General features: G+C 45.2%; 1 protein-coding gene across 1 annotated transcript in view; it reads right to left on the reverse strand.

The window, feature by feature from the left end:
- Window positions 1–12,524: 12,524 nt before the first annotated feature.
- The window catches only part of LOC128053363 (solute carrier family 22 member 2), a 30,544-nt gene continuing 18,855 nt past the window's right edge, over window positions 12,525–24,213 (reverse strand). The window contains exons 10-11 of the mRNA XM_052645877.1: window positions 20,970–21,069; window positions 12,525–12,591 (exon numbers count right to left, since the gene is read on the reverse strand). Coding sequence (XP_052501837.1) covers window positions 12,525–12,591; window positions 20,970–21,069 — 167 coding nt within the window. The remainder of the gene's footprint in view (window positions 12,592–20,969; window positions 21,070–24,213) is intronic.

The raw sequence follows: 24,213 nt of genomic DNA on the forward strand, positions 1-24,213 counted from the left end.
TCAGTGTGTCTGCCCTCTGATGCCCTCTTGCAACACCTACCATCTTACTTGGGTTTCTCTTACCTTGGGTGTGGGGTATCTCTTCACCGCTACTCCAGCAAAGCACAGCTGCTGCTCCTTACCTTGGATGAGGGGTACCTCCTTACCGCCGCACTTCCTGACCTTCAACTTGGGATAGCTCCTCTAGGCCCTCCTGTGCCTGCGCAGCCACCGCTCCTCGGGTTGCTCGCCTCAGGCGTGGGTGGCTCCTCCCAGCTGCCGCCCCTGGCCTCAGGCTAGGGGTGGCTCCTCAGGGTCACCGCCCCTGACCTCAGACGCGGGGTGTCTCCTCCCTGCCGCCACTGGCCTCAGACGCAGGGTAGCTCCTCTCAGCCGTTCCTGCGCCGTCGCAGCCGGGCACTCTAGGCCGCTGCCGCTGACCTCGGATGTGTGGTAGCTCCTCTCGGCCGCACTTAGTGTGCCGGCTCGCTGCTGCCGCCTGCGCTTAGTGTGCGGTAGCTTGAACATTTTTTGGCATTGCTTTTCTTTGGGATTGGAATGAAAACTGACCTTTTCCAGTCCTGTGGCCACTGCTGAGTTTTCCAAATTTGCTGACACATTGAGTGCAGCATTTTCACAGCATCATCTTTCAGGATTTGAAATAGCTCAACTGGAATTCCATCACCTCCACTAGCTTTGTTCGTAGTGGTGCTTCCTAAGACCCACTTGACTTCACACTTCAGAATGTCTGGCTCTAGGTGAGTGATCACATCATCATGGTGATCTGGGTCATTGAGATCTTTTTGGTACAGTTCTTTTGTGTATTCTGCCACCTCTTCTTAATATCGTCTGCTTCTGTTAAGTCCATAATGTTTCTGTCCTTTATTGTGCTCATCTTTGCATGAAATGTTCCGTTGGTATCTCTAACTTTCTTGAAGAGTTCTCTAGTCTTTCCCAGTCTATTGTTTTCCTCTATTTCTTTGCACTGATCATTTCCAAAGCAAATATATAGTTTCATTAACATGGCTTAAGAAAAACATTTCCATAAGAAAACTGCACTGGTTAGCTCAAGGTTTGAGAAAAATTAAGTTCAGGTGGAACCAGGTGTCATCTTGGCAACACAGGAATAAGAGAAAAGAAGAAAGAGATGCCTGCCAGTTGCAGTTCATTTCCTCGTGCCGCTTGGGGAGCCCTAGCCTTCCTGACTGTTAACCTTCTCAGTAGCGTATCTTTTCTCTTATTATTTATTTTTAAATATTTGCTTTATTAATTTTTGCTGGGCTGGGTCTTCATCGCTGCTCTTGGGCTTTCTCTCTCTGCGGCGAGAAATGGGCTTCTCATTTCGGTGGTTTCTGTTGTTGCGGAGCTTGGGCTCTAGGTTCGGGGGCTTCAGCAGTTGTGACACTCGGGCTTAGTTGCTACACATCATGTGGGATCTTCACAGATCAGGGATCAAACTCATGTCCCCTCCATTGACAGGTGGACTCTTAACCACTGGATCACCAGAAAAGTCCAGTTTGATCGTTTTAAATCGAAACCTGTTGGTCATCCAGAAGTAAACTCATCTGAAAGTGAAAGTGTTAGTCGCTCAGCCGTATCCAAAACTTTGTGACTGCATGGACTGTGGCTGGCCAGGCTCCTCCATCCATGGACACCAGGCGAGAGTACTGGAGTGGGTTGCCATTCCCTTCTCCAGGGGATCTTCCCAACTCAGGGATCAAACCCAGGGCTCCCGCAGTGCAGGCAGAATCTTTACCGTCTGAGCCACCAGGAAGCCCCAAAAATCAGGCCAGGCGACCCCCAAACCCTTTCTTTCCCAGTGAATATCCCACCCCTTCATTTGTAGCCCCTCGGAACCGGCTTGCTGAAGAAACCCGGGGCAGCAGCTCCTCACCTGCTCGCCACTCTCCCTCAGAGCATATTCTTGCTGAAATAAAGTCTCACTTAACTTACTTAACCTCCCTGCTTCCTTTCTGAGCTCCTTCGTGATGAAGAAAGAACCTTACAATTCACCAGAAGCAGCTTCAGGCTTCCCCTGAGTCCCACAGACAGCAGAGGAGTGCTTTGCTCAGGATGGAATGGGGGTGGGGGTGGGGGGTCCTGGGAGTGTGGAAAGAGGATCCCCTCACGGCAAAGGTGTGGCGACGCCCAGAGTTATTGGGTCAAGACAGAGACCTTCCATTTCAATTACACCAAAGGTACCTCTCGAGTAGGGAGGCAGCCCATTTTTTACCCATTTTGGTAAAAAAAAAAAAAAATTCTTTATGTGAAAAATTCCCCTCCATCCCAAACCCCTAAAAGGCCAGAGGCCAACTCCAAAACACAAACTGAGGATTCTATGCCAAAGTGTTACTATTCCTAATATACAAAAGGCTCTTACCTGTTAATAAGGAAAAGCAGACGATTTCGAAGAGAAAATGGGCAAAGGGCAAAAATAGTCACGTCACAGCAAAAAGAATATTGCCAAGAAATTTGAAAACACGTTCAACCTCACTGCTCAAAGAAGCACAGGTGAAACAGCCTTGAGGTGTGATCTTTGGCGGATCCACTCGGCAAGACTGCGCGCCAGTGGTGAGTGCGTGTGCCGGTGTGAGTGAGTGAGTGCGTGAGAGAGAAGCTGTGGGTGGGGACGACGGCATGGAAAAGAAGGCTCTCCTATGGTATGTCAGTGCATTAATGTCTAACACCTTCGGAAGGACAATTCGATACTTGCAGCAGAAGTCTTTAAACGTGCGCCGCATAGCTAGTAAACGGAGCAACCGTCTCAACGCTAGGTCAGCCCTTACCCACTCTGCCTCTCGCTTCAGCAGTTGCAAAAGCAAAGTAGCAGCAGTGAAGACAAGTCAGACCTCTCTCTCAAGGCCCTCCTCACTTCTCTCTGATGCTGTCTTCCCTCTTCATCTTCTGCTGTCTATTCACCTTCGCCTAGTTTGATCTATTGGAGAACCCTGTTTAATCGGTTTCATGGGGCTTCCTTTCATTCCGGACATTTGCTCTTAATGAATCCCCCCTTCTCTGGATGCTTTAGAAAGAATGGCTCACTAGTTGAACTTGGCCAAGTTCTCTGGAGCCACATTTGGAAGAAGGGAGAGGGAATCTCTTCTTTAGACTTCCCCCTTTGTCCTCTCGTTACCTTAATTACCACGCCCACCGCACTTAGCAGTCTCTTGCCTTTGGAAGAGAGAAAACGGTGATTTTAAGATGTGTTTGAGCTGAGACAGTGATGCGTCAGTGTCTGACCCTGGACGGTCACTTCCAACAGACAGCCGGGCATGGCTTTGGAGGAGTCCCTGGACAGCACCAGGGGCTGCTCTCCTTTAAAGACCCAGGAATAGATGTTTTCCTGGCCTCCCAACTCAGCATGTCTCCGAGAAGAAAACAACCCACGTTGTCGGCTGTGGGAAAACATTGCTGTGCCGTTTGTGTGAGAAGGGGGTTAAACAGAGCCTGAGAGAGGGGTTGGAGCTTTGGGACTTTCTCCCGGTTGAAGGTCCCACCAGGAGATAGGAAGCCTGGGGCAGGCATACGGGGATGTGTGGAACAGCCTCTCAGATCAGAGTTGGCCAACACGCTAGTTATCTGTGACGGCTGAGGCTCAGAGTCTAAATGGTCATTCGGAATAGGGAATTAGAAAAAGAACTGCAAAATAAACCCAAAGTAAGAAAAATGAAGATGAAGATAAAAGCAGAAAGTAATAAAAATATAAAACAAAGATGAAAGAAGAGACTGAAATGAACTGTATTTCAGTAACATTTTAAAAATATATATTAAAAAAGTTGATATGGCTAAAATAAGACCACAGGCCCCAAAAGGATTCACTTGTACTACATCAGGCTACCAAACCAGGGGCTTAATACCTAACTTAACTGAAGCTTCAGACTCCCCCAGAAATACAGCCTTAACCTGTTGGTCAGATACTTTCCGGTCAGCACCTTCCCCATCCCCCAAAGGAAGGTGAGGTGGTGCCCCTGAAAGACCCCTTTTCCACTGAAGAAAGATGATCTGAATCTGAAACAGTTTTGCTTCCATGTTTACAACTTCCTTGTCCTGCCTTTGGGGCTTCCGAGGGGGCTCAGTGGTAAAGAATCCACCTGCCAACGCAGGAGACATGGGTTCTACCGCTGGGTCGGGAAGATCCCCTGGAGAAGGAAATGGCAACTTACTCCAGTATTGTTGCCTGGAGAATCTCATGGACACAGGAGCCTGGCGGGCTACAGTCCATGAGTTTGCAAAAGAGCTGTACACCACTTAGCCAATGAGCACACACGGGCTCCCTCATATCCATCCTGTCTTTAGCAAATTTCTCTTTCTGTCACCCTTTGAAGCTTCTTTCCACACAATGCGTGGGATGCTGCCTGATGCCTGAATTGTTAATAAAGTCAATTAGATCTTTAAAATGTATTCAGCGGAATTTTTGTTTTTTAACAGGATGCATACACACATTTGTGTGTGTGTGTGTGTGTGTGTGTGTGTGTTGCACATTCAAAACAAGGAAATCGGAGAGACAAAATCTGGAATAGTTGTTACCTTTGGTGTGATGGAGGCTAGATCAGGAATGAATTCAGAAAGGAAATCTTTATTGGTGACCTATCAATCACGTGTATTTTTATAGGCACCATATCCTGCCTAACGCATTTTTTTTTAAGTACATGCATTGCAGAAAACTGAGGAAATGCCAAAGTTATGAAGAAGAAAATGTAAAACTACCTTCCTCTCAGTCTTAATGTTATTTCTCTTTGAACCATTTAAAGTGTTTCTAAAATGTCTTTTATTTTTTCTTTCCTTCTGAAAGAGTACTTGAGAATACTTGAACCCGTTTTTGTGATTTCTGGTTGCTTTGTGGACAAAAATTCCTGTGTGATGCTCTAGACACTGATGGCCTCAGGACCTCTGAACATGCTCCCAGAAGTGTCCCCAGGCTGTCGAGTTTGTGCAGTTAGTGTCTAGTGTGTTCATTATGGGATAAATCTCATTGCTATGCTCTTCTTAAGTGCCCCTTTAGCCTCTGGCTCCACAGCTAATAGTCATCCTTTTTCTTTTTTCCCTAAATCTCTCTCATCTGTCCGCTTCTCTTGGCTCCGTGCCTCCTGCTGCCCATCCCATCTCTCCCTGCCCAGCTCTCTGCCCACAAGGTCAAGGTTGGGCACCCCTGGCCACTCTGCCTGCCTCTCCCCCTCCTGCTCATGCTTATCTTCAGCCCCTCGGGGTATTGTCCCCAAACCCCAAATTGTCCTCCAAGTATTCTCCTTTGTCTGTGAACTCCTAGAACTGTACTATCGGCTCCCCAGGGAGACTTGTCCCCACTCAAGAAGCAAGACCAGCTTGACTTTGGGAATCTGGGCACTTCCCTCTTGGTCCTCAGGCTAGTTCCACATTGCGCTGCCATCACTAGGGTATTTCCCCCATCTACCTGCGGCGTCAAAGCCCGCACCCATCTTGTTCATCTTGTCCTGGTGAACAGCATTCCCGAGTAGAGGAGACCCCCGCACTTTGTGCCGTGATTAGTGGTCTGAGGCTGTTTCTCTAGTGATGAGGGACACCCCAGACAGGGTCCTGCTTACAGCACCCATTTGTTGTGTTTGAACTGGGCCCCTGAGGGGTTGTGAGCGCTGGGGGCTCAGGTACTGGGTGGCCTCTACCGCCTCTGTGGATTCTGAACCTAGTCTTTCTGCCTGACGGGAAAATCATCACTGAACATCTGTTCTGGCGGTAAAATACCTGTAACATTCCATAAGATTTCCTGGGGATGACAGATGGCTTAGAAAATGTGCAAGAAAGATATGAATATGGACCTCTACAGAGTTCTTCCTCTTTTCAAAATCTGAAGATGATAAACATTTTTGTCACTGGCAATAAAATCTCAGTGAGAAATGCTGGTTACCAGAACCCTCATGCTAAGCAGCTTCAGTTGCGTCTAACTCTGCGACCCTATGGACTGTAGCCCGCCAGGCTCCTCTGTCCATGGGATTCCCCAGGCAAGAACACCGGAGTGGTTTGTTATGTCCTCCTCCAGGGGATCTTCCCGAGCCAGGGTTCAAACCTGCATCTCTTATGCCTCCTGCATTGGCAGGCGGGTTCTTTATCACAAGCGCCATCTGGGAGGCCCACAGGAACCCTCAGCATGTCTAAATAGAGATGTCTGGAGCTGGGAAGAGTGTTCTGGGCTGGAGTCTCGGACCTGGGAATCCAAGCCAGCACTAGTGTTCTGAGTCATTGTTTTTAGGAGTTTCTGGGCATCTAAGCACTGAAATGATTGAACGCTGGGATAGAGACTGCTAGTTCCCACAACCCAGCAGAACTGGTTTCCAGAATTAACACCCTCTGCCCCACAGGTCACTCCCCAGCTGATCCCTAAGATTCTGGGGCATGGAGCAGGTCTTTTTTGATGAGGGGCCAGAGGGGAGATTGGCTTGCTCAGTCGTATCCAGCTCTTTTGTGATCCCATGGATTGTAGCCCTCTAGGCTGCTCTGTCCATGGAATTTTTCAGGCAAGACTACTGGAGCGGGTTGCTATTTCTTCCTCCAGAGATCTTCCTGATCCAGGGATCGACCCTGTGTCTCCTGGATTGCAGGCAGATTCTTTACCTGCTGAGCCATTGGTGTCAAAGGGCCCTGGTGTGGCCAGGGAGGGTGGGTGTGGGGAGGAGGAGAGACAGGGAACCTGGAACATGGACGCCTCAATTTTGCCAGGCCCGGTAGTGATCGATGTGGCGTCCTTGTGTGCTTTATGCTTGATGGCAAGCACTCCTGGGGCAAGATGCGCTGGGCTCTCGGCAGGGAAATGCAGATTGAGGGCACATGGAAATCACACAGACCCCCAAATTACAGCAGCCAGAGAGTGACGGACGTGGTCCCCTCTCACTCCACATCTTCCTGCCTTAGACAAATCGTTGCTGGAGACATCTGAAAGTGAACCTGAGCCCGAGACCCGCTTGCCTGATGGTGTAAGCGTAGAGTCAGACTGTTTGGGGAGAGAAGTCTTTGCCAAGTCAGTTTTGATTTCAGAACTTTTATGGGGGTCACCCAAGTTCACAGCTTCAGAGTTCTAGTTAACTGAGGATACTGTGCTAAGACCTGCCAAACAGGGAAAAGGGACGACAGCTTTACTCTTGGGGTTTGATCAGGGTCCTAGTGTTTTAGACGTATTGTCCTATTTGTCAAACTTGCATGAGAGAAACAAGGGGAGTTCTATGTTTTGTTTAACATAGCGGCACTGGGCTTAGAAGGAGCTCTTGAGACCAGCCTCCAGTGAACTGGTTTACAGAGCGACACCCCCCACCCCGCCCTGTGAATGTGAATTCTGTGTCCTGATGAAGCAGGATGCCTGAGTGTGTCTGTGAGGGTGTTTCAGGATGAGATCGGCATTGAAAGTGGTGGACTCAGCAAAAGTGGATGCCCCCTTCCACCAACAACCTGGGTGGGCATCGTCCAGTCCGTGGACTGAGCAGAAGGAGGAGAGGCGGGAGTGTTGTCCCTGGTTGCCATCCTCCCTTCCTGCTGCGGAGAGCGGCATCTGTCTTCTGCCCTGGGACTGGGAGTTACGGCATCGGCTCCCCGGGTCTTTACAGCTGGCTTTCCCGGGTCTCTGGCTTACAGATCGTGGGACTTCTCAGCCCTCACAATCGTGTAAGCCAGTTTCCTTTCACGTACGTGTATATATCGTGCGTTGGTTCTGTTTCCTCTGGGGAACCCTGATGGGCACACCTTCTGTCTGTGAAACTGTAACAGATCAGAACCCGGTGGGACCTTCCTGGGGCAGACCCCTCCCCGCTATCCTTTGCTGTAGCTCCTCCCTGAAGCACAGATCACGGTATTTCATGCTTATTTCCTGAGTTTGTCAGATGCTACCACCAAAGGGAAGAAATTAACTGCTTGATGGTACTGAGCACCGTAACCCCCAGATCTAATGGAGCCTAAGGATTGCTCAGGGTTACCCCTGTGACACTGCCATGTTAACTTCCCATCAGCCAGTCAGAAACGACACAGGAACTGATCACAAAACCTGCCATCCTTTCCACCCCCGTCTTTAAAAATGCTTTGCTGGACTCCTTCAGGGAGTTGATGGGTTTTGGGGGCAAGAGACACGCATTCTCCTCGCATGATCCTGAGGTTTGCAGTAAACCTTTCTCGGCTCCAAACTCTAACATTCAGGTTTATTTGGCCTCGCTGTGTGTCGGGCACACAGACTTGCGTGGGTAGCAAAACCAGCTGGAGAGCCCTCAGCTTGACTAGGTGGCCACGTTCTAATGTGACCACCCATCTGCGTCTCTTAGCTGAGTTACAGGAGGACCAGGGATCAATTAGATTTGCTCCTAAATCTGTTTTTTTTCTTTGAACTCGATATTGTGATTACCTAATTTGATGACATCATGTAATCTGATGAAATAGAAAGGTAAAAATGCATTTTTAATGCCCAATTCAATTGAAGTAAGTTAAATCAACAGTCCCCTACATTTGGGCACCGGTGACTGGTTTCATGGAAGACAATATCGCCACTGGCCTGGGTGGGGTTATAGTTTTGATTTTGCCTGCCCAATGCTCACCTCCTGCTGTTCATCCCAGTTTCTAACAGGCTACAGTCTGTGGCCTGGGGGTTGGGGACACCTGAATTAAATGCTTTCTCGATATTCAATAGAGTGAGTCACTAAAAATGTCATGTAAACGTGGACAAGTCAAATATTAAAGAAAAAAAGTATGGTAAAAATCTGGAATTTTGGATCCAGGTTGTTTCAAAGTGTTTTGAGTTTTGGTTCTACTTTAAAGAGACTCAAATTGCAAATGATCAACAATGCATTAGGAATGTGGCTTACGCCAGAAAAAGCCAAAGAACTCCTAACAGGAGACATATTCTTAGAGAAAAGACGTTCCTCCTTCATTGAAGAAATAAAAATACATTCTTTTTGTTTTAGGTTAAATGAAAATAATAGTCTTTGATGAGTGGGACTTTTTAGATAACGGGGCTTCTACTGAACACATCTTACAACGTGGATAGAGTGGTCCCTGACTCTTCCCCTCCCAAGTCGCCCCTCCCAGTTTCCATGGCCACCCCAATCTGCATGGCCCACCTAGTTCTTTTCCTCAAGAGTGCTGGGGCTTTCAGGAATCACCACACCCAGAACATGCCCCAAGGCCATTGGGCAGCCCAACCCACCTCAGGGCACAGGGAGGGAAGCCACAAGGGGCCCTGTGCACAAGCGTGCTGGTGTAGTGTGAGCTCTTCTTTCCAAACTGCCACCTTCTTACCTGACTTCTTGCCTGTTTGCTTACACAACTGGTGTTGCATTCCAGGCACACAGAAGAAGGAACGCAGACTTTAGAATAGTATTGCCTTCTCTGTGGTTTTATTGCTTTTTTTAATTCCAACATTTCTTTCACTTTACAGAGGTGGGATTCTATCCAGAGGTCAGCAAACTTTTCTCATAAAGGGCTGCTGTGCTGTGCTTAATCACTCAGTCATGTCTGACTCTTTGCAACCCCATGAACTGTTGCCCACCAGGCTTCTCTGTCCAGGGGGATTCTCCAGGCAAGAATACTGCAGTGGGTTGCCATGCCCTCCTCCAGGGAATCTTCCCAACCCAGGGATTGAATCCAGGTCTCCCGCATTGCAGACGGATTCTTTACCACCTGAGCCACCAGGGAAGCCCACAAATACTGATGTGGGCAGCCTATCCCTTCTCCAAGGGATCTTCCAGGAATTGAACTGGGGTTTTCTACACTGCAGGTGGATTCTTTACCAGCTGAGCTATCAGGTAAACCCCATAAAGGGCTAGATAGAAATATTTTGAGGTTTGTGCATCAAAGAATCTTTGCAGCAGCCACTCACTCTGCTGCAGTGGCTGCGAAGTTGCCTTAGGCAATGTAGAAGTCAATGGGTGTGGCTGTGTGTCAATAAAACTTTATTTAGAAACAGGCAGCATGCTGAATTTGGTTTATGGACTGAAACTTGTGTCAGCAGCAAGAGTTCTTAACTGAGTGAGGGACTGGTAAAAGCCTGTGAAAGTATATGCAAATTTTGGGTATGCAGTTTTCTGGACAGAGGAACCATAGTTTCTCTCCGATATCAAAGACATTTTGAACGTTAACTTTAAGAAACATTGTTACAGAGAAGTGGCCTCTTCTGGGTCCCCATAGCATTTCATTTAAAAAATTTTTAATTTAAAAAATTAAAAAATTTTTAATCTTTTATGTTGATATAACTAGATTCACGGGAATTTACAAAGGTTATCCAAAGAGATTCTGGGTCCCCTTCACCTGGTGTTCCCCAATGGTTCCATCTCACATAATTATCAAAACTGGGAAACTGACATTGGTGCTCTATGTGAATATAGACCCTTGTCACTTTATCACACGTGTGGATTTCTGTAACCACTACCATAATTAACTACTGATCTGTTTTCCATCTCAGTAGTTTTTCCTTTCATGAGTGACCTTTGGAGACTGGCCTTTATCAGTCAGCCTAGCACCCTTGAGATCCATTCAAGTTGTGTGTGTCTTGTTGCTTTGTTCCTTTTTCTTGCTGAGGAGTGTTCTTTGGTATGAGGGACATTTTGATTATTTCCAGATTTTGTTTAACTAGAGACAAAAACTGCCATGAGCAATTGTGTATGGCATTTTGTGTGGATGTATGTTTTCCTTTCTCTGGGATAAATACCCAGGAGGGCAACTGCTGACTGATATTGTAAGTACATGTTTAGTTTTTAAAGAAACCATCAAACTATTTCCCAGTTAATCATTTATTTTTTAAACCAGCATGAGCATGCCACAGATCAGCACATGGAAAAGTAAAAATGCAAGAATTGCAGAAAAAGTAAAATCTTTCTAGTCATTCCTGTGCACTGCAGTCCCATGCTCCCCCCAGATCATTAGTTAGATGCACATCCTATTATTTCTACATGCTGCTGCTAAGTCACTTCAGTCGTGTCCGACTCTGTGTGACCCCATAGACGGCAGCACACGAGGCTCCGCCATCCCTGGGATTCTCCAGGCAAGAACACTGGAGTGGGTTGCCATTTCCTTCTCCAATGCTTGAAAGTGAGAAGTGAAAGTGAAGTCGCTCAGTCGTGTCCGACCCTCAGCGACCCCATGGACTGCAGCCTTCCAGGCTCCTCTGCCCATGGGATTTTCCAGGCAAGACTACTGGAGTGGGGTGCCATTGCCTTCTACATCCTTATTCTACATCCTTATTCCAAAACTCACCTTAGCCCTTCACCATGAAGGTCTTTATATGGAGTAGCTATATATCATTTTCACTCTTTTTCAACTGATGAGTTGATATACCATAGTTTATTTAAGCATTCCTCACATACAAGGACTTTGGTTATTTCCAATTTTTGCTCTCATCAGCAAATGATGCAATGAATACCTCCAAGATGAATCTGTATACACTTTAGTGTTTCTCAAAAATAGATACCTAGTGGTGAAATTGTTGGGTCCAGACGTGCACATTTCTAATATGTGCACAACACTGCCAAGCTGCTTTTTAAAGACTGAACCAATCCACTCATGCATGCCAGCAATGCAGAAAGTTATTTCATATCCTCATCCATACTTGATATTTTCAATTTTATTTTTATTAATTTTATTAGTTAATCTGAAGAGTGAAAATATTTCATTAATATTTCCCTAACAGTGAGGATATACACCTTTATATATATATAAAACCTAACCATTTTTTAAAGCTATTTCTATAAATAACTTTGTATTCTTGAACCATTTTTTTCTATGGTCTGTCTAAAGGATTATCATTTCTTTATTGACTTTTAGTAGCTTTTTATTTATTTTGGATATTAGCCCTTTAATATTTTATATGTGGCAAATATTTCCCCGAATCTGTCACTCATCCATTAAATTTACTTTTGGGGTGTGTTAAACAGCCAGCCTCATTTAATTTAGCCTTGTTTTGTGTAGTCACATCAATCAGTCAGTCATTCACTTTATGTCTCTTGGATTATGCTTTTGCCTAATAAGTCCTCTTTATTTCAAATTGTGGAAATATATTTTTTCTGCTAACTGTTGGAGCTGATGCTAGATGCTCCAGCCAGCACATTAAGTCTAGAACCTTGGGTAAGAGCACTCATATCAGTAAATCTTACCTGACTCATTATTATGTTTCATCCTCCTGGGCCTTGTATCTTTACAATTCATTCCTAAACTTGTAGCCAGATTTCTGCTGATTTAAATGATAAAATCTTGACATTCTTTTTATGTGTAAGCTATTTCTTTCCTAGACAGACTTTTTGTTTCTCCCTTGAGATATTCTAGAACCTACTCTGGAAATATCTGGTCCAGAGGAGTACTGGCATCCCCTCTTAAGGTACCTATGTAAGATGAGGTCGTCGGAAGTGTTCAAGCAAGTGAAGACTGCAGGACCTCATCCTAGAGGCAGATTTTCATACAGCAGTACGACAGACCCCATTTGGTTACAGATCGAGGTTAATAGTGTCCAAACAGAAGTAAGGTTGACATGTATAGGCTTTGTGGGGAGAGCAGAAATCTCTGATTCTTGCCTTGTTATCGTCAAAGCAAACTAGAGCAGCTCTCTCTTCTTAATTTAGTGGAGTGTCTAGTTTCTTGACTTCAATGTAAATCATCTTTTCCTTGTTTTTTCCTGACCTGCAATAATAAAACAAAAAAGGAGAGAGGAGAAAGAGATTATGAGGAACTGAAAATCAAGATAAAGTGGATAATGGAAAAATGGAGCAACAAATGAGTATGAGCTTTGTCCAGGATCAGTCTTGCCAAGTGTTCCTTGTGGTGATGCTCCAAAAGAAAATGGACAGAGCATTGTGAGCAGCTAATGTGGATGGAGTCTTTCCTAAAGTGCTCTCTTAGGAGTGGGACTGGCCCACATTCTTTATTCAAGGTGTTCCACTCCTCTCTGTAATAGAGAACATAGTAAATATCTAAATTTGATTTTCTATCACTTAGATGAATGCAAAATATAGACACTGTTATCATCTGTTCCACAAATAGGACTTGAGAAACCATTTTACCAAAGATTATTGACTTTTCAGTAAAAGTAAGGAACAAATAAAAATTAATTCAGAAATTTTTTCAAATTGCAACTTTTCTCAGTCATCTTGTCTTTGTTACTATGAGGGTCTTGCTGACATTGATGTAAAAATACTGCTTTCTTCACTCTGCTGTTCCCAGCCACACCCTCTTGGCGTGTTTGTGTTTATAATACTGAAATCCAGGTTGGGGCTGCTCCTGGGTCCTCCAACTCCTCATAGAATGCCCCCCACCTGGGGGGGCTTAGTCTTGCCTCAGTCTCTGGATCCATCTGAGATACAGAGAGGCGCAGAAGCTCGCCTGAATCCAGGTGGCTCTGGAGTCCTGTCAGACTCCAGATGCAGGGGCCCAAGCTCAACAACCAAGCTCCAAGGGCCTCCCTGTCAACAGTGGCAACAACAAAAATGATAGCTGCAGCAGCAACAGAAGCAACAGCAGCAACAACAGCAACAGAAGCAGCAACAGCAGCAACAGCAGCAGCAGTAACAACAGGAACAACAGCAGCAACAACAGCAGCAACAAACGCATCAGCAAGAGCAGCAACAGCAACAGCAACAGCAAAAACAGCAGCAACAACAACAGCAGCAACAGCAGTAGCAACAACAGCAGCAGTAGCAGCAACAACAGCAGCAGCAGCAAGAACAGCAATAGAAGCAACAACAGCAACAGTGACAACAACAGCAGGAGAAACAACAGCAACAGCACCAACAACATCAGCAGCAGTAACAGCAACAACAGCAACAGCATCAACAGCAGTAACAATAGCAACAGTAACAGAAACAACAGCAACAATAGCAATAGCAGCAACATCAACAGCAGCAGCAATAGCAGCAACAACAGCAGCTGCAGTAGCAGAAACAGAAGCAACAACAGCAACAACTACAGCAATAGCAGTAACAACAGAAACAACAGCAACAACAGAAATAACAGCAACAGCAAGAGCAACAGCAGTAATAGTAACAACAGCAGCAGAAATAGTAACAGCAACAACAGCAGCAGCAAAAACTATTGTTGCAGCCACAACAACAGCAGCAAAGCAGCAACAACAATCGCAGGAGCAGCAGCAGCAGGAACAGCCAGGGTGCTGGTTACTGAAGGCAGCCCTGCACAGGGCACCTTGCACGCTTCATCCCTCTCGTGAACTCAGCCCTCTGGGGTGAGGTGTGTCCATGAACCCTGGCCTTGGGCTGCCAGGATTAAAACCTTGGCTTTGTTACTTACTGACTTTGGGCAAATCTCTCTTTTTTATTCTGTTGTCAAATGGGGTTAATAATACTACCTACTGCCTACGGTTGTTGCAAGGATTAAATGAGGTGATACAGGAGAAGGGCTTGCAAAGCACTAGATGAAAGCTATCAGGACATGTAAGCTATTGCAGCTCAATTTTACAGGAAAGGAAACAGGCTGAAGGGGTGAAAAAGGTGTATGTTAGTAAGTCAGAAGGCTCTCTGTACCTAGGATGGGCTCAGGGACTGAATAACTTGAGTGGTGGTGGGGTTCCTGTCCTCCCTGGTCTTGCCCATGCTCACTCAGTGCCTGGCACACTCTATCTGGGTCGGCTCTCCACACCTAGTGAGAAGCGTGCCTGACCCCAGGTGCCAACTACAGTTGCCCCCTCTCCTGGGTGCCTCTACCTCCCGCCAGCTGGCCCCTCCTCATCTTTCTCTGCATGGGAGCCTCCACCCAATTCGGCTTCAGTCTCCATCTTCTCATGCTCCTCCTGTCACGCTCTGAACCCTACTCATCTCTCTTCTGTCTTTGAAAGGTGAACTGGGTTACACAATGGAGAGGATAGAAAAGTGCAAATCTTCACAGATGTATTTGCAGATGGCATAGTCAGCAAGAATATAAAATAACAATAGGAATAATATTGCAAAATATCTCTTTAGCCTGCTTTGAACCAGTCTGATGAAAACGGAAAATTCTTTCAAGTACAGGCATATGGGTGTATCACTGAGCTTTACTCCCCTGTCTCAAAACCATTCAGCATATATTTAAAAATTTGATTTCCAATAAACCATCTGAGTACCTATTTTATTGTTTTGTAAAACAGCTGTGAAAACTTCTATGAATAGTCCTGGTGGTTATTGAACATTTACTAACAGCCAGCCAGGCACTTTACATGCATTATCCGCCTACCAGGTTCCTCTGTCCATGTGATTTCCCAGGCAAGAATACTGAAGTGGGTTGCCATTTCCTTCTCCAGGGGATCTTCCCGACTCAGGGATCAAACCCACATCTTCTGTGCTGCATGTGGATTTTTTTACCTGCTGAGCCATCAGGGAAGTCCCATTTAATCATTACAAAAATTCAATGAATAGGAACTCTTGTTCCATTGACGGATGAAAAATTGAGCCCTAGTGGAGAGAAGATAACATGATAGGAAATATGAGGACCCATAGCCCAGCAGGACCCTATGAAGCCTTTCCAGAATAGACACCCACCCATGACCTCCACTTGCCTTTGTCTGTAGAAAAACTTTAGTCAAAGAATAAATTTAATCAGAGAAGTGAGAAAATGCAGAAAAAAAGGAAAACAGCCAAGCAAGACAAAATAATACTTTAACCATTAAATAAAGTCAAGGGCTATAGATAATATTCTGAGCCATGTCCTTTGAGCTGTTTTGCAGATACTGAAACCCTACCAGATGGAAGAAACTGCCTATGCTGCCCATAAACTCTAGACCTCAGACTGGTTGGAACCAGAAGGTTGATGATGCTGACTCCCAAGTACCTCACCACCAACCAATCAGAAGAATGTCCATGAGATGGTCACACACCCCATAACCCCCTTCCCTCACCTTGTTTTACAAACGTTTCCTTGAAAATCTTCAGGAAGGTTTGGTCTTTTAAGCACTAGCTGCCCTGGACTCTGCTGCGTACCTGCAAAAAAAGCTATTCTCTTCTACTTTACCCCAAAACTCTGTCTCTGAGATTCAATTGAGTCAGTGTACAGAGGCTGGGTTCTGGCATCAGCCCTGGCCTGTTCCTCACCATCACATGTTGCTGCCTTGCTGACACTGGAACTGGCAGGGGAAAATCTAGGGGCGCCCCATATAGGGGTGCTGTAGAAGGAGCTCTGCATTTATTTTACAAATATCTGGAGAGCGCCTGCTCTCTGTGTGCAGAGACTATGCTTAGCTCTAGGGACATGACCATAACCGATGTAGAATTTCTGTCCTCCAGGAGAGGCACTCATGTGCACGGTAAGATGCATTGGACAAGATCTGTGGGGGTTGGTTGATCAAGATCAAGGCTCTCAAACTCAAAGGTCCACACTCACCAGATGGAAAACAGAAGTGTTCTAGGCACCAAGCATAGGGAAGGCAGGCCTGTGGCTGGCTCCCCAGGCATGCCCTTCAAAGAGCAGAGCTGTCACCACTCAGCTCCTCCAAACTGTCAACAGGAGGAAACTGCCTGCTCAGTGTTTCCCAATTCTCTGATTTAAAACAATGAAACAGATTCTAGAAATTCAGTTTATGCGGAATTTCCCACTTAAAAAAATTATGTGGGCCAGGCAAGGCTCTTGAGAGCCCAGTGTCCCATCAACTGCTAGGGTATGACCTCTGGCTGAATTCAAAGCCTCTTCCAAGTTCTAGAAAAAGCCTCAGACCACTGTGACTCTTCTGCTGTGACCTTTGCCCAAGTACTGAATATGTGAAATGTGAAGGGTTTGTAGCATGGGTACAATTCAGCTCAGTTCATGGCATCAGTGGGCTGAAAATGGACTATGGATAAAACAAACAGTTATAGCTAAGCATGTCACAGAAACAGATTCATGGGGGGGTGTGTCACATATGTTTCTCTGTATGTAGATTTTTAAAAATTGTTTTATCTATTCATTTTTGATTGCACTGGGTCTTTGTTGCTGTGCTTGGGCTTTCTCCACTTGCGGCCAGCGATGGCAGCTCTCTAGCTGCGGTCCGTGGGGCTTCTCGCTGAGGTGGCTTCTCTTGCTGTGGAGCACAGGCTCTAGGCCCATGGGCTTCAGTAGTTGCTCCATGCAGGCTTCGGTGGCCGCAGTCTCCTGGCTCTCGGGCGTGAGTGCTTCCGTAGCTGTGATACACGGGCTCCGTAGTTGTGGCTCATTGGCCCTAGAGTGTGCATCTTCGGTAGTTGCGGCCCACAGGCTTAGTTGCTCTGTGGCAAGTGGAATCCTCCTGGACCAGGGATTGAACTTGTGTCCCTTGCATTGGCAGGCGGATTCTTATCCACGGTACCAACCAAAAGGGAAGTCTCTATTTTTGATTTTTTAAGGTTACTTTTAAAACAGAATTGTATGTGTTCGGAAAGTGCAAAAAGTATGCACTGAAGAGTCTCCCTTCCACTTATATCCCATAGCCATCTAATTCCATAGACGATCAATGTTACGCATGTGCTTCCAGAGATAAAGTCAATTGCATATATAATTTATATTTATGTTTAATATATATTTAAGTTTCACATACATGTATTTTGCTCTTTGTACCCAAATGATTATATACCTTTCTATGTTTTGCTTTTTTTCCCCATTAATAATGCATCTGGGAAAATTTCCTTATCAGTGTATATATATCAAGGTGCCTCGTTCTTTTTAATAACCATGGAGAATTTTACTGAATGACATACCATAATTTACCTAACTGGTCTCCCAGCCGATCGACGTTTATGTTGTACTCACTCTTTTGATACATAAAAATTGCTTTAATGAATAATCTTGTACAAACACCATTTTACACACATAAATTTCTACAAGTATGGAATTGCTGTATACGAAAGTAAACACATATACAATTTTGATACTATTGTCATGCTGCCCATCAGAAAGATTTCAAGGACACTGCCTGTCTCTCCGCAGCTTTTACCAGCACAGTACAGCTGATCCTTAAACACACAAGTTTGAACTGCATGTGCCCACTTACATGTGGATTTTTTTCTATAAAAGAAGTTGTAAATTTTTTGGCAGTTTGTGACAATTTGAAAAACTCTCAGATGAAACATGTAGCCTAGAAATTTTGAAAAAACTAAGAAAAAGTTAAGTACATCATGAATGCATAAAGTATATGCAGGCATTAGTCTGGGCTTTCCTGGTGGCTCAGTAGTAAAGAATCCATCTACAGGGCAGGAGGCGCTGGTTCGATCCCTAGGTCGGGAAGATGCCCTGGAGGAGGGTATGGCAACCCACTCCAGTGCTCCTGCCTGGAGAATCCCATGGACAGAGGAGCCTGGAGAAATACAGTGTTGCAAAGAGTCACACATGACTGAGGCAACTGAGCATGCATGTACGCACAGACTTTAGTCTATCCCTACATAGGCATAAGGTGAGTGATATTTAATACAAAATTAATTAATAATGTATTCATTTTCTTATTGTTTTATAATTTTGCTTTCAAAGAATTACATTATCTTACATTATGCCTCTCTCGATCGTACTGGAGAACCTGCTTATCATCACAGGTAAGTGTTTTTTTTTTTTAAATGTAACAAATGTTTCCAGTACTGTATTATGAAATATGACTGTAATACCGTATGGCACAAAAACTTCATATTAATGCATCCATTCGTGTATAGGCTAGGCTGCTGTGAGCAGCGGAGGGCAATAGCATCAGTTGATTACAGTAGGCAGCCATAAAGCAACCACATAGATACTGCTTCGGTATCAGTGCATGAATCACTGCATGGTGGCCCAGATTCAGTCGCTAAGTCATGTCTAACTCACAACCCTGCCAGGCTCCTCTGTCGATAGGAATTCCCCGGCAAGAATACCGGAGTGAGTTGCCATTTCCTCCTCCAGGGGATCTTCCCGACCCAGGGATCACACCTGTGTCTCCTGCATTGGCAGGTGGATTTTTTTTTTACCACTGAGCCACTGGGGAAGCCCATGAATCACTATATCTGTAAATAAACATGGGTTTCTTTTTTACATTATCTTTTCATTTTTGTGGAGAAGGCAATGGCACCCCACTCCAGTACTCTTGCCTGGAAAATCCCATGGACAGAGGAGCCTGGTGGGCTGCAGTCCATGGGGTCGCCAAGAGTCAGACACGACTGAGCGACTTCCCTCTCACTTTTCACTTTCATACATTGGAGAAGGAAATGGCAACCCACTCCAGTGTTCTTGCTTGGAGAATCCCAGGGACGGGGGAGCCTGGTGGGCTTCCGTCTATGGGGTCGCACAGAGTCAGACACGACTGAAGTGACTTAGCAGCAGTTTCATTTTTGATGTCACTTGTTATTAAAACATGTAAAATCTAGTGTTTTCTTTTTAATTTTATTTATTTAGTTTTGGCTGTGCTGGGTCTTCCTTGCTGCGTGGGCTTTTCTCTAGCTTTAGCGCGCAGGGACTGCTCTCCTTTGTGGTGCGCGGGCTTCTCATTGCGGTGACTTCTCTCTTTGGGGAGCACGGGCTCTAGGGCATGCAGGCTTCAGGATTTGTGGCACGTGGGCTCAGAAGTCGTGGTCTCCAGGCTCTAGAGCACAGGCTCAGTAGTTGTGGCGCATGGGCTTGGTGGCCTGTGGCCTGTGGCATCTTCCCGGATCAGGGATTGAACCCACGTCTCCTGTATTGGCAGGCCACTTCTTTACCACTGAGCCATCAGGGAAGTCCTACAGTGTTTCGTATAATATAGGAAAGTGTTCATGTAGGTGCCGATAGATGATTTGTCTTATAAACAGATGATGTAAACTTATAAATTTACAGAATTGATAAACAAGGTGGGTGCTAAGCTGCTTCAGTCGTGTCTGACTCTGTGCGACCCTATGGACTTCAGCCTGCCAGGCTCCTCTGTCCATGGGATTCTCCAGGCAAGCATATTGGAGTGGGCTGCCATGCCCTCCTCCAGGGGATCTCCCAGACCCGGGGATCGGACCTGCATCTCTCACGTCTCCTGCATTGGCAGGCATGTTCTTTACCACTAATGCCACCTGAGAAGCCTGAAAACACGGCATAGCACTGTAAATGTATTTTATTTTCCTTATGATTTTCTTAATAACATTTTCTTTTCTATAGATTCCTGTAGGAACACAGTATATGATACATACAACATACGAGATATGTCTGAACCGCCCTATGTGATTCATAAGCTTCTGATTATTAGCGGTTGGGGCTTCCCTCGTAGCTCAGTCGGTAAAGAATCTGCCTGCAGTGCAGGAAACCTGGGTTCGATTCCTGGGTCGGGAAGATCCTCTGGAGAAGGAAATGGCAACCCACTCCAGTATTCTTGCCTGGAAAATCTCATGGACAGAAGAGCCTGGTGGACTGCAGTCCATGGGGTCGCAAAGAGTCAGGCACGACTGGGTGACTAACACTTACTTACTTATTAGTGGTTAAGTTTTGGGGGAATTGAAAGTAAGTGGATTTTGATTGCATAGGAGGTTGACACCCTTCACTCCTGTGCCGTTCAAGGGTCCACTGGATGTTTTCAAGCAGTTTGATCTTTGACAATCCCAGGGAATTATAGTGCAGGGTAACTTTGCAATTCTCTTACTATGAAGGAGATTGGGCATATTAATATATTTTAGAGCTGTTTTTTTTTTTCTTCTTTTCACTAAATTATGTATTCAAGTCCTTTGTCCATTTTCTCCTACTGAGTGATTTTTCGTATGAATTTGTTAGTACTCTTTATACATGAGGAAAATTAGCCCTTTTTGGAGGAGTAAACATTTTCTCTAAGTTTGCTTATCTTTTTTTAGCTTATGGAAGTTTTTCAACACAGTTCTGAATTTTTTTGAAGGGGAACTTTTTTCCCTAAGGGGCCCTGGATATTTTTGGTCAGATTTTAAAAGTCTTCCTCACTGTGAAAAGGTAAAGATCTTCTCCTATAATATCTTCATTCTCCTTTACTGTTTCTTTGTTGGTACATTTTAATCTTTGATTTCATTTGAATTGATCTCCGTGTACAGTGTGAGGGATAGATTCAACCTCATCTTTCTTTCCAGCCAGCTACAGAGTTTTCCCCAAACATGTATGGAATAGTTCATGAAGTAATCTCAACTCCCTACCTCTTCATGTTCTCAACTTCCTCAATGGTCTCAGGCAAAGTCCTCCCTTTGGTTTCTGGGAGCAACAGCACCAGTCCTCCAGCAATCAGGCCAACCACAGCTGAAAACCAAACAGGCAAAGATCACATTCAGGGTTGATGCATGCCCTTTCTGTAATTAGAACTCCCCTTCTTTCTTAAAAAAATTTTTTTGATGATTTCCTATACTTACAGATTCCTTTGCCATCTCAGACTGCCCTGTTCCCCATCATAAATATTTCGCCCGTTCCAAACTCCGCTGAATTACAATTCCTTATAGGGAAATGAAATACTTCGCATTTTGAGTCAAAGTTATTCTAGGCTAGAGGACATTGCCATGATATTAAGATAGTTTAGAGTTAGAAAATAACTCTGAAAAAAAAAAAAAAACAATGCTAAGAAAAGAAAGAATATAGCCCTGCCAACATAAAGCACTTAGTAATGAAAATGAGTTAGAAACTTGGATTGTTACTAGCAAATAAAAGTAATGAATCACATATTACTTCATAACAGCATTAAATGGTATAGCCAGGCTTTTAATTTTATTTTTATTTATTGTTGCTTTTTATTTTTTATTTTACTTAAGTATAGTTGATCTACAACATTGTGTTAATTTCAGGCATACAGCAAAGTGATTCATATATATATATTCTTTTTAATATATATAGCTTTTTAAATGTATACATTTATATATAGTCTTTATATATATAGTATCTTTATGTATATATGCATGTATTTTTTTACGTATATCTATATATAGACTTTAAATGTATATAGATGTATATATGTGTGTATATACATAAAAATACCATATATATATACTTAAATATACATAAAAATATATATACACACACAAATACATATATATACACGGAATATATATATATACATGCGTACACACACACAAACACACGTGCTATGCTGTGCTTAGTCAGTCAGTTGTGTCCAACTCTTTGTGATCCCATGGACTATAGCCCACCAGGCTCTTCTGTCCACAGGATTCTCCAGGCAAGAATCCTGGAGTGGGTGGCCATGCCCTCCTCCAGGGGCTCTTCCCAAACCAGGGGCTGAACCCAGGTCTCCCGCATTGCAGGCAGATTCTTTACGGTCTGAGCCCCCAGAGAAGCCCATGAATACTGGCGTGGGCAGCCTATCCCTCCTCCAGGGGTTCTTCCTGACCCATCAATCGAACCAGGGTACATCTTTATATATTTCCTATCATAGAATGCAAGAAGTAGGATGTGGGTTTTTCACTATTTGGGGGTTTCAAAAAAATGCCTGCTGGACTCCATTTTCTGCAGCCTTAAAACTGAAATAGAAATACAGGCCTCCAGTGCACCAGTTCAGGGCACCGCCTGTAGCTCTGGGCACCAGGGTGCTGACACCCTGAGTGGTGACTCCCCGAGCACTGGTCTTAGAGCCCGAGAAGTTCCATGATCTCCCAATACTCCAGGCACCTTTGCAGAATGTGGGATGGTGTCTCCACCTCAAATGCTTGTTATGAGGCTGAAATGAGTCCATATTTGTTAGGTGCTTAGAAAAGTGCCTGGCCCATGGCATGAACTTTTCCAATGTATTTGTGTGTTGGTTTTCAAGCTTCTAGATGACCATTTCCGGTTATTACTAGAGCACAATTTGCACACCATTATTGTGCGAAAAGAGAAAGAAAAAGTGTAAAGCTGCTCGCTTTGCTTCCTGCTAGCTATTAAAAGCTGGGGAGAGAAGGAAACTACCAGCCATATAAAATTGGGAATTGTCTCCTTCCCAGGTGGTTCTAGCAGTAAAGAACCTGCCTGCCAATGCAGGAGACACAAGAGACGTGGGTTTGATCCCTGGGTCAGAAAGATGCCCTGGAGAAAGGGATGGCTACCCACTCCAGTAGTCTCACCTGGAGAATCCCCTGGACAGAGCAGCCTGGCGGGCTATATATAGTTCATGGGGTCACAACGAGTTGGACACAACTGAGCCACTAACACTTTGCTTACTTCAAATTTGAAATGCACTTAAAATCCTTTATCTTTTTGACTGACAGACAGGGCCCAAAGGAGTGTCTAGGTCTGGGGAGTTCCTCTGGGTCTGGACTTTGCATATTTTTGTTGTTGTTAAGTGGTACTAACAGAAACAAAATAGATACTAAGGAGTATCTATTTTCTACCCAGAAATATACCACAGATCCGTGGACCACTCATTGCCAACCTAGGGGAGTGGCCGAGGTTGGAGTGTAAGGAAGAGACCAGAACGTGCTCCCCAAATGGAAAGGGGGTCCTGGGGTCAGGCCCCTCGGCCAGTACTGGGAGATGAAGGAGTCTGGGCCCAGGGCTCCCAGCCACTCTGCCTACCTCGGGATAGAGACCTCATGTTCTATCAACTTGGCCATCTTGTTGTTATTAAGTTGGAACAAGGAAACATTCATCAGGTCTCTTTCGAGGGTGAGTTCTCTCAATGCTTTGGAGTTTTTGCTGATAAATCTACAACAGTGGAAGCTTCTGCCCTCACAAGTCCCTCGAGCAGAAGGAATGAGCAGAGACACGTGGGTGTGACAACATGCAGGATTGGGGGAAAGCCATTTGCTGTCCCCCTGCTGTCGTCTGAGATAGTCTTCCCCTTCCTCCCCCAGACTGTCTTGTATGCCTGTGGGGAAAGCGTTCCATTTCTGTCAAATTAAAACAAAGACTCAAAAGGAGTCTTAAAGAAGACAGGAGTGGGTGCATGGAGACCCCGGGGGCTGACACATTGAGAGGGTGAAATTACGTGTATGGATCTGGAGCCGTGTCTGCCGGGATGCCCAGGAGGGCACCTGTTCCTCTGTCTGCCGCTGGGGGAAGAGGCAGTGGATACTGGGTGAATGGAACCTCCCAGGATCCCAGCCCTTCTCAGTCTGCAGACTTAGGGTTCCAGACGTGGTGATGATTAGGTTAATCCCTCCCATTCTCTCCTGCAGCTGGTCTGGGAAGGGTGGACTCAGCACCCATACCTCCTTCAGGGTCGGTCGGCAGGACTGCCCTAGCTCCTTCAATCTAATCGCTGAGGAACCTGAGGACGGGGCACCAGCACCCCCACAGGCGTTCCTGTCATGCTAACGCATTTTCTTTCTTTCTTAAAAAATGTATTTATTTGGCTGCACTGGGCCTTCATTGCAGCATGCAGGATCTTACAGTTGCAACATGTGGGATCTAGTTCCCTGATCGAGGATCAAAGCTGGGCCCCCTGGATTCGAGCGCGGAGTC

The sequence above is a fragment of the Budorcas taxicolor genome, chromosome 9 (genome assembly GCF_023091745.1).
Source record: "Budorcas taxicolor isolate Tak-1 chromosome 9, Takin1.1, whole genome shotgun sequence".
NCBI lineage: Eukaryota > Metazoa > Chordata > Mammalia > Artiodactyla > Bovidae > Budorcas > Budorcas taxicolor.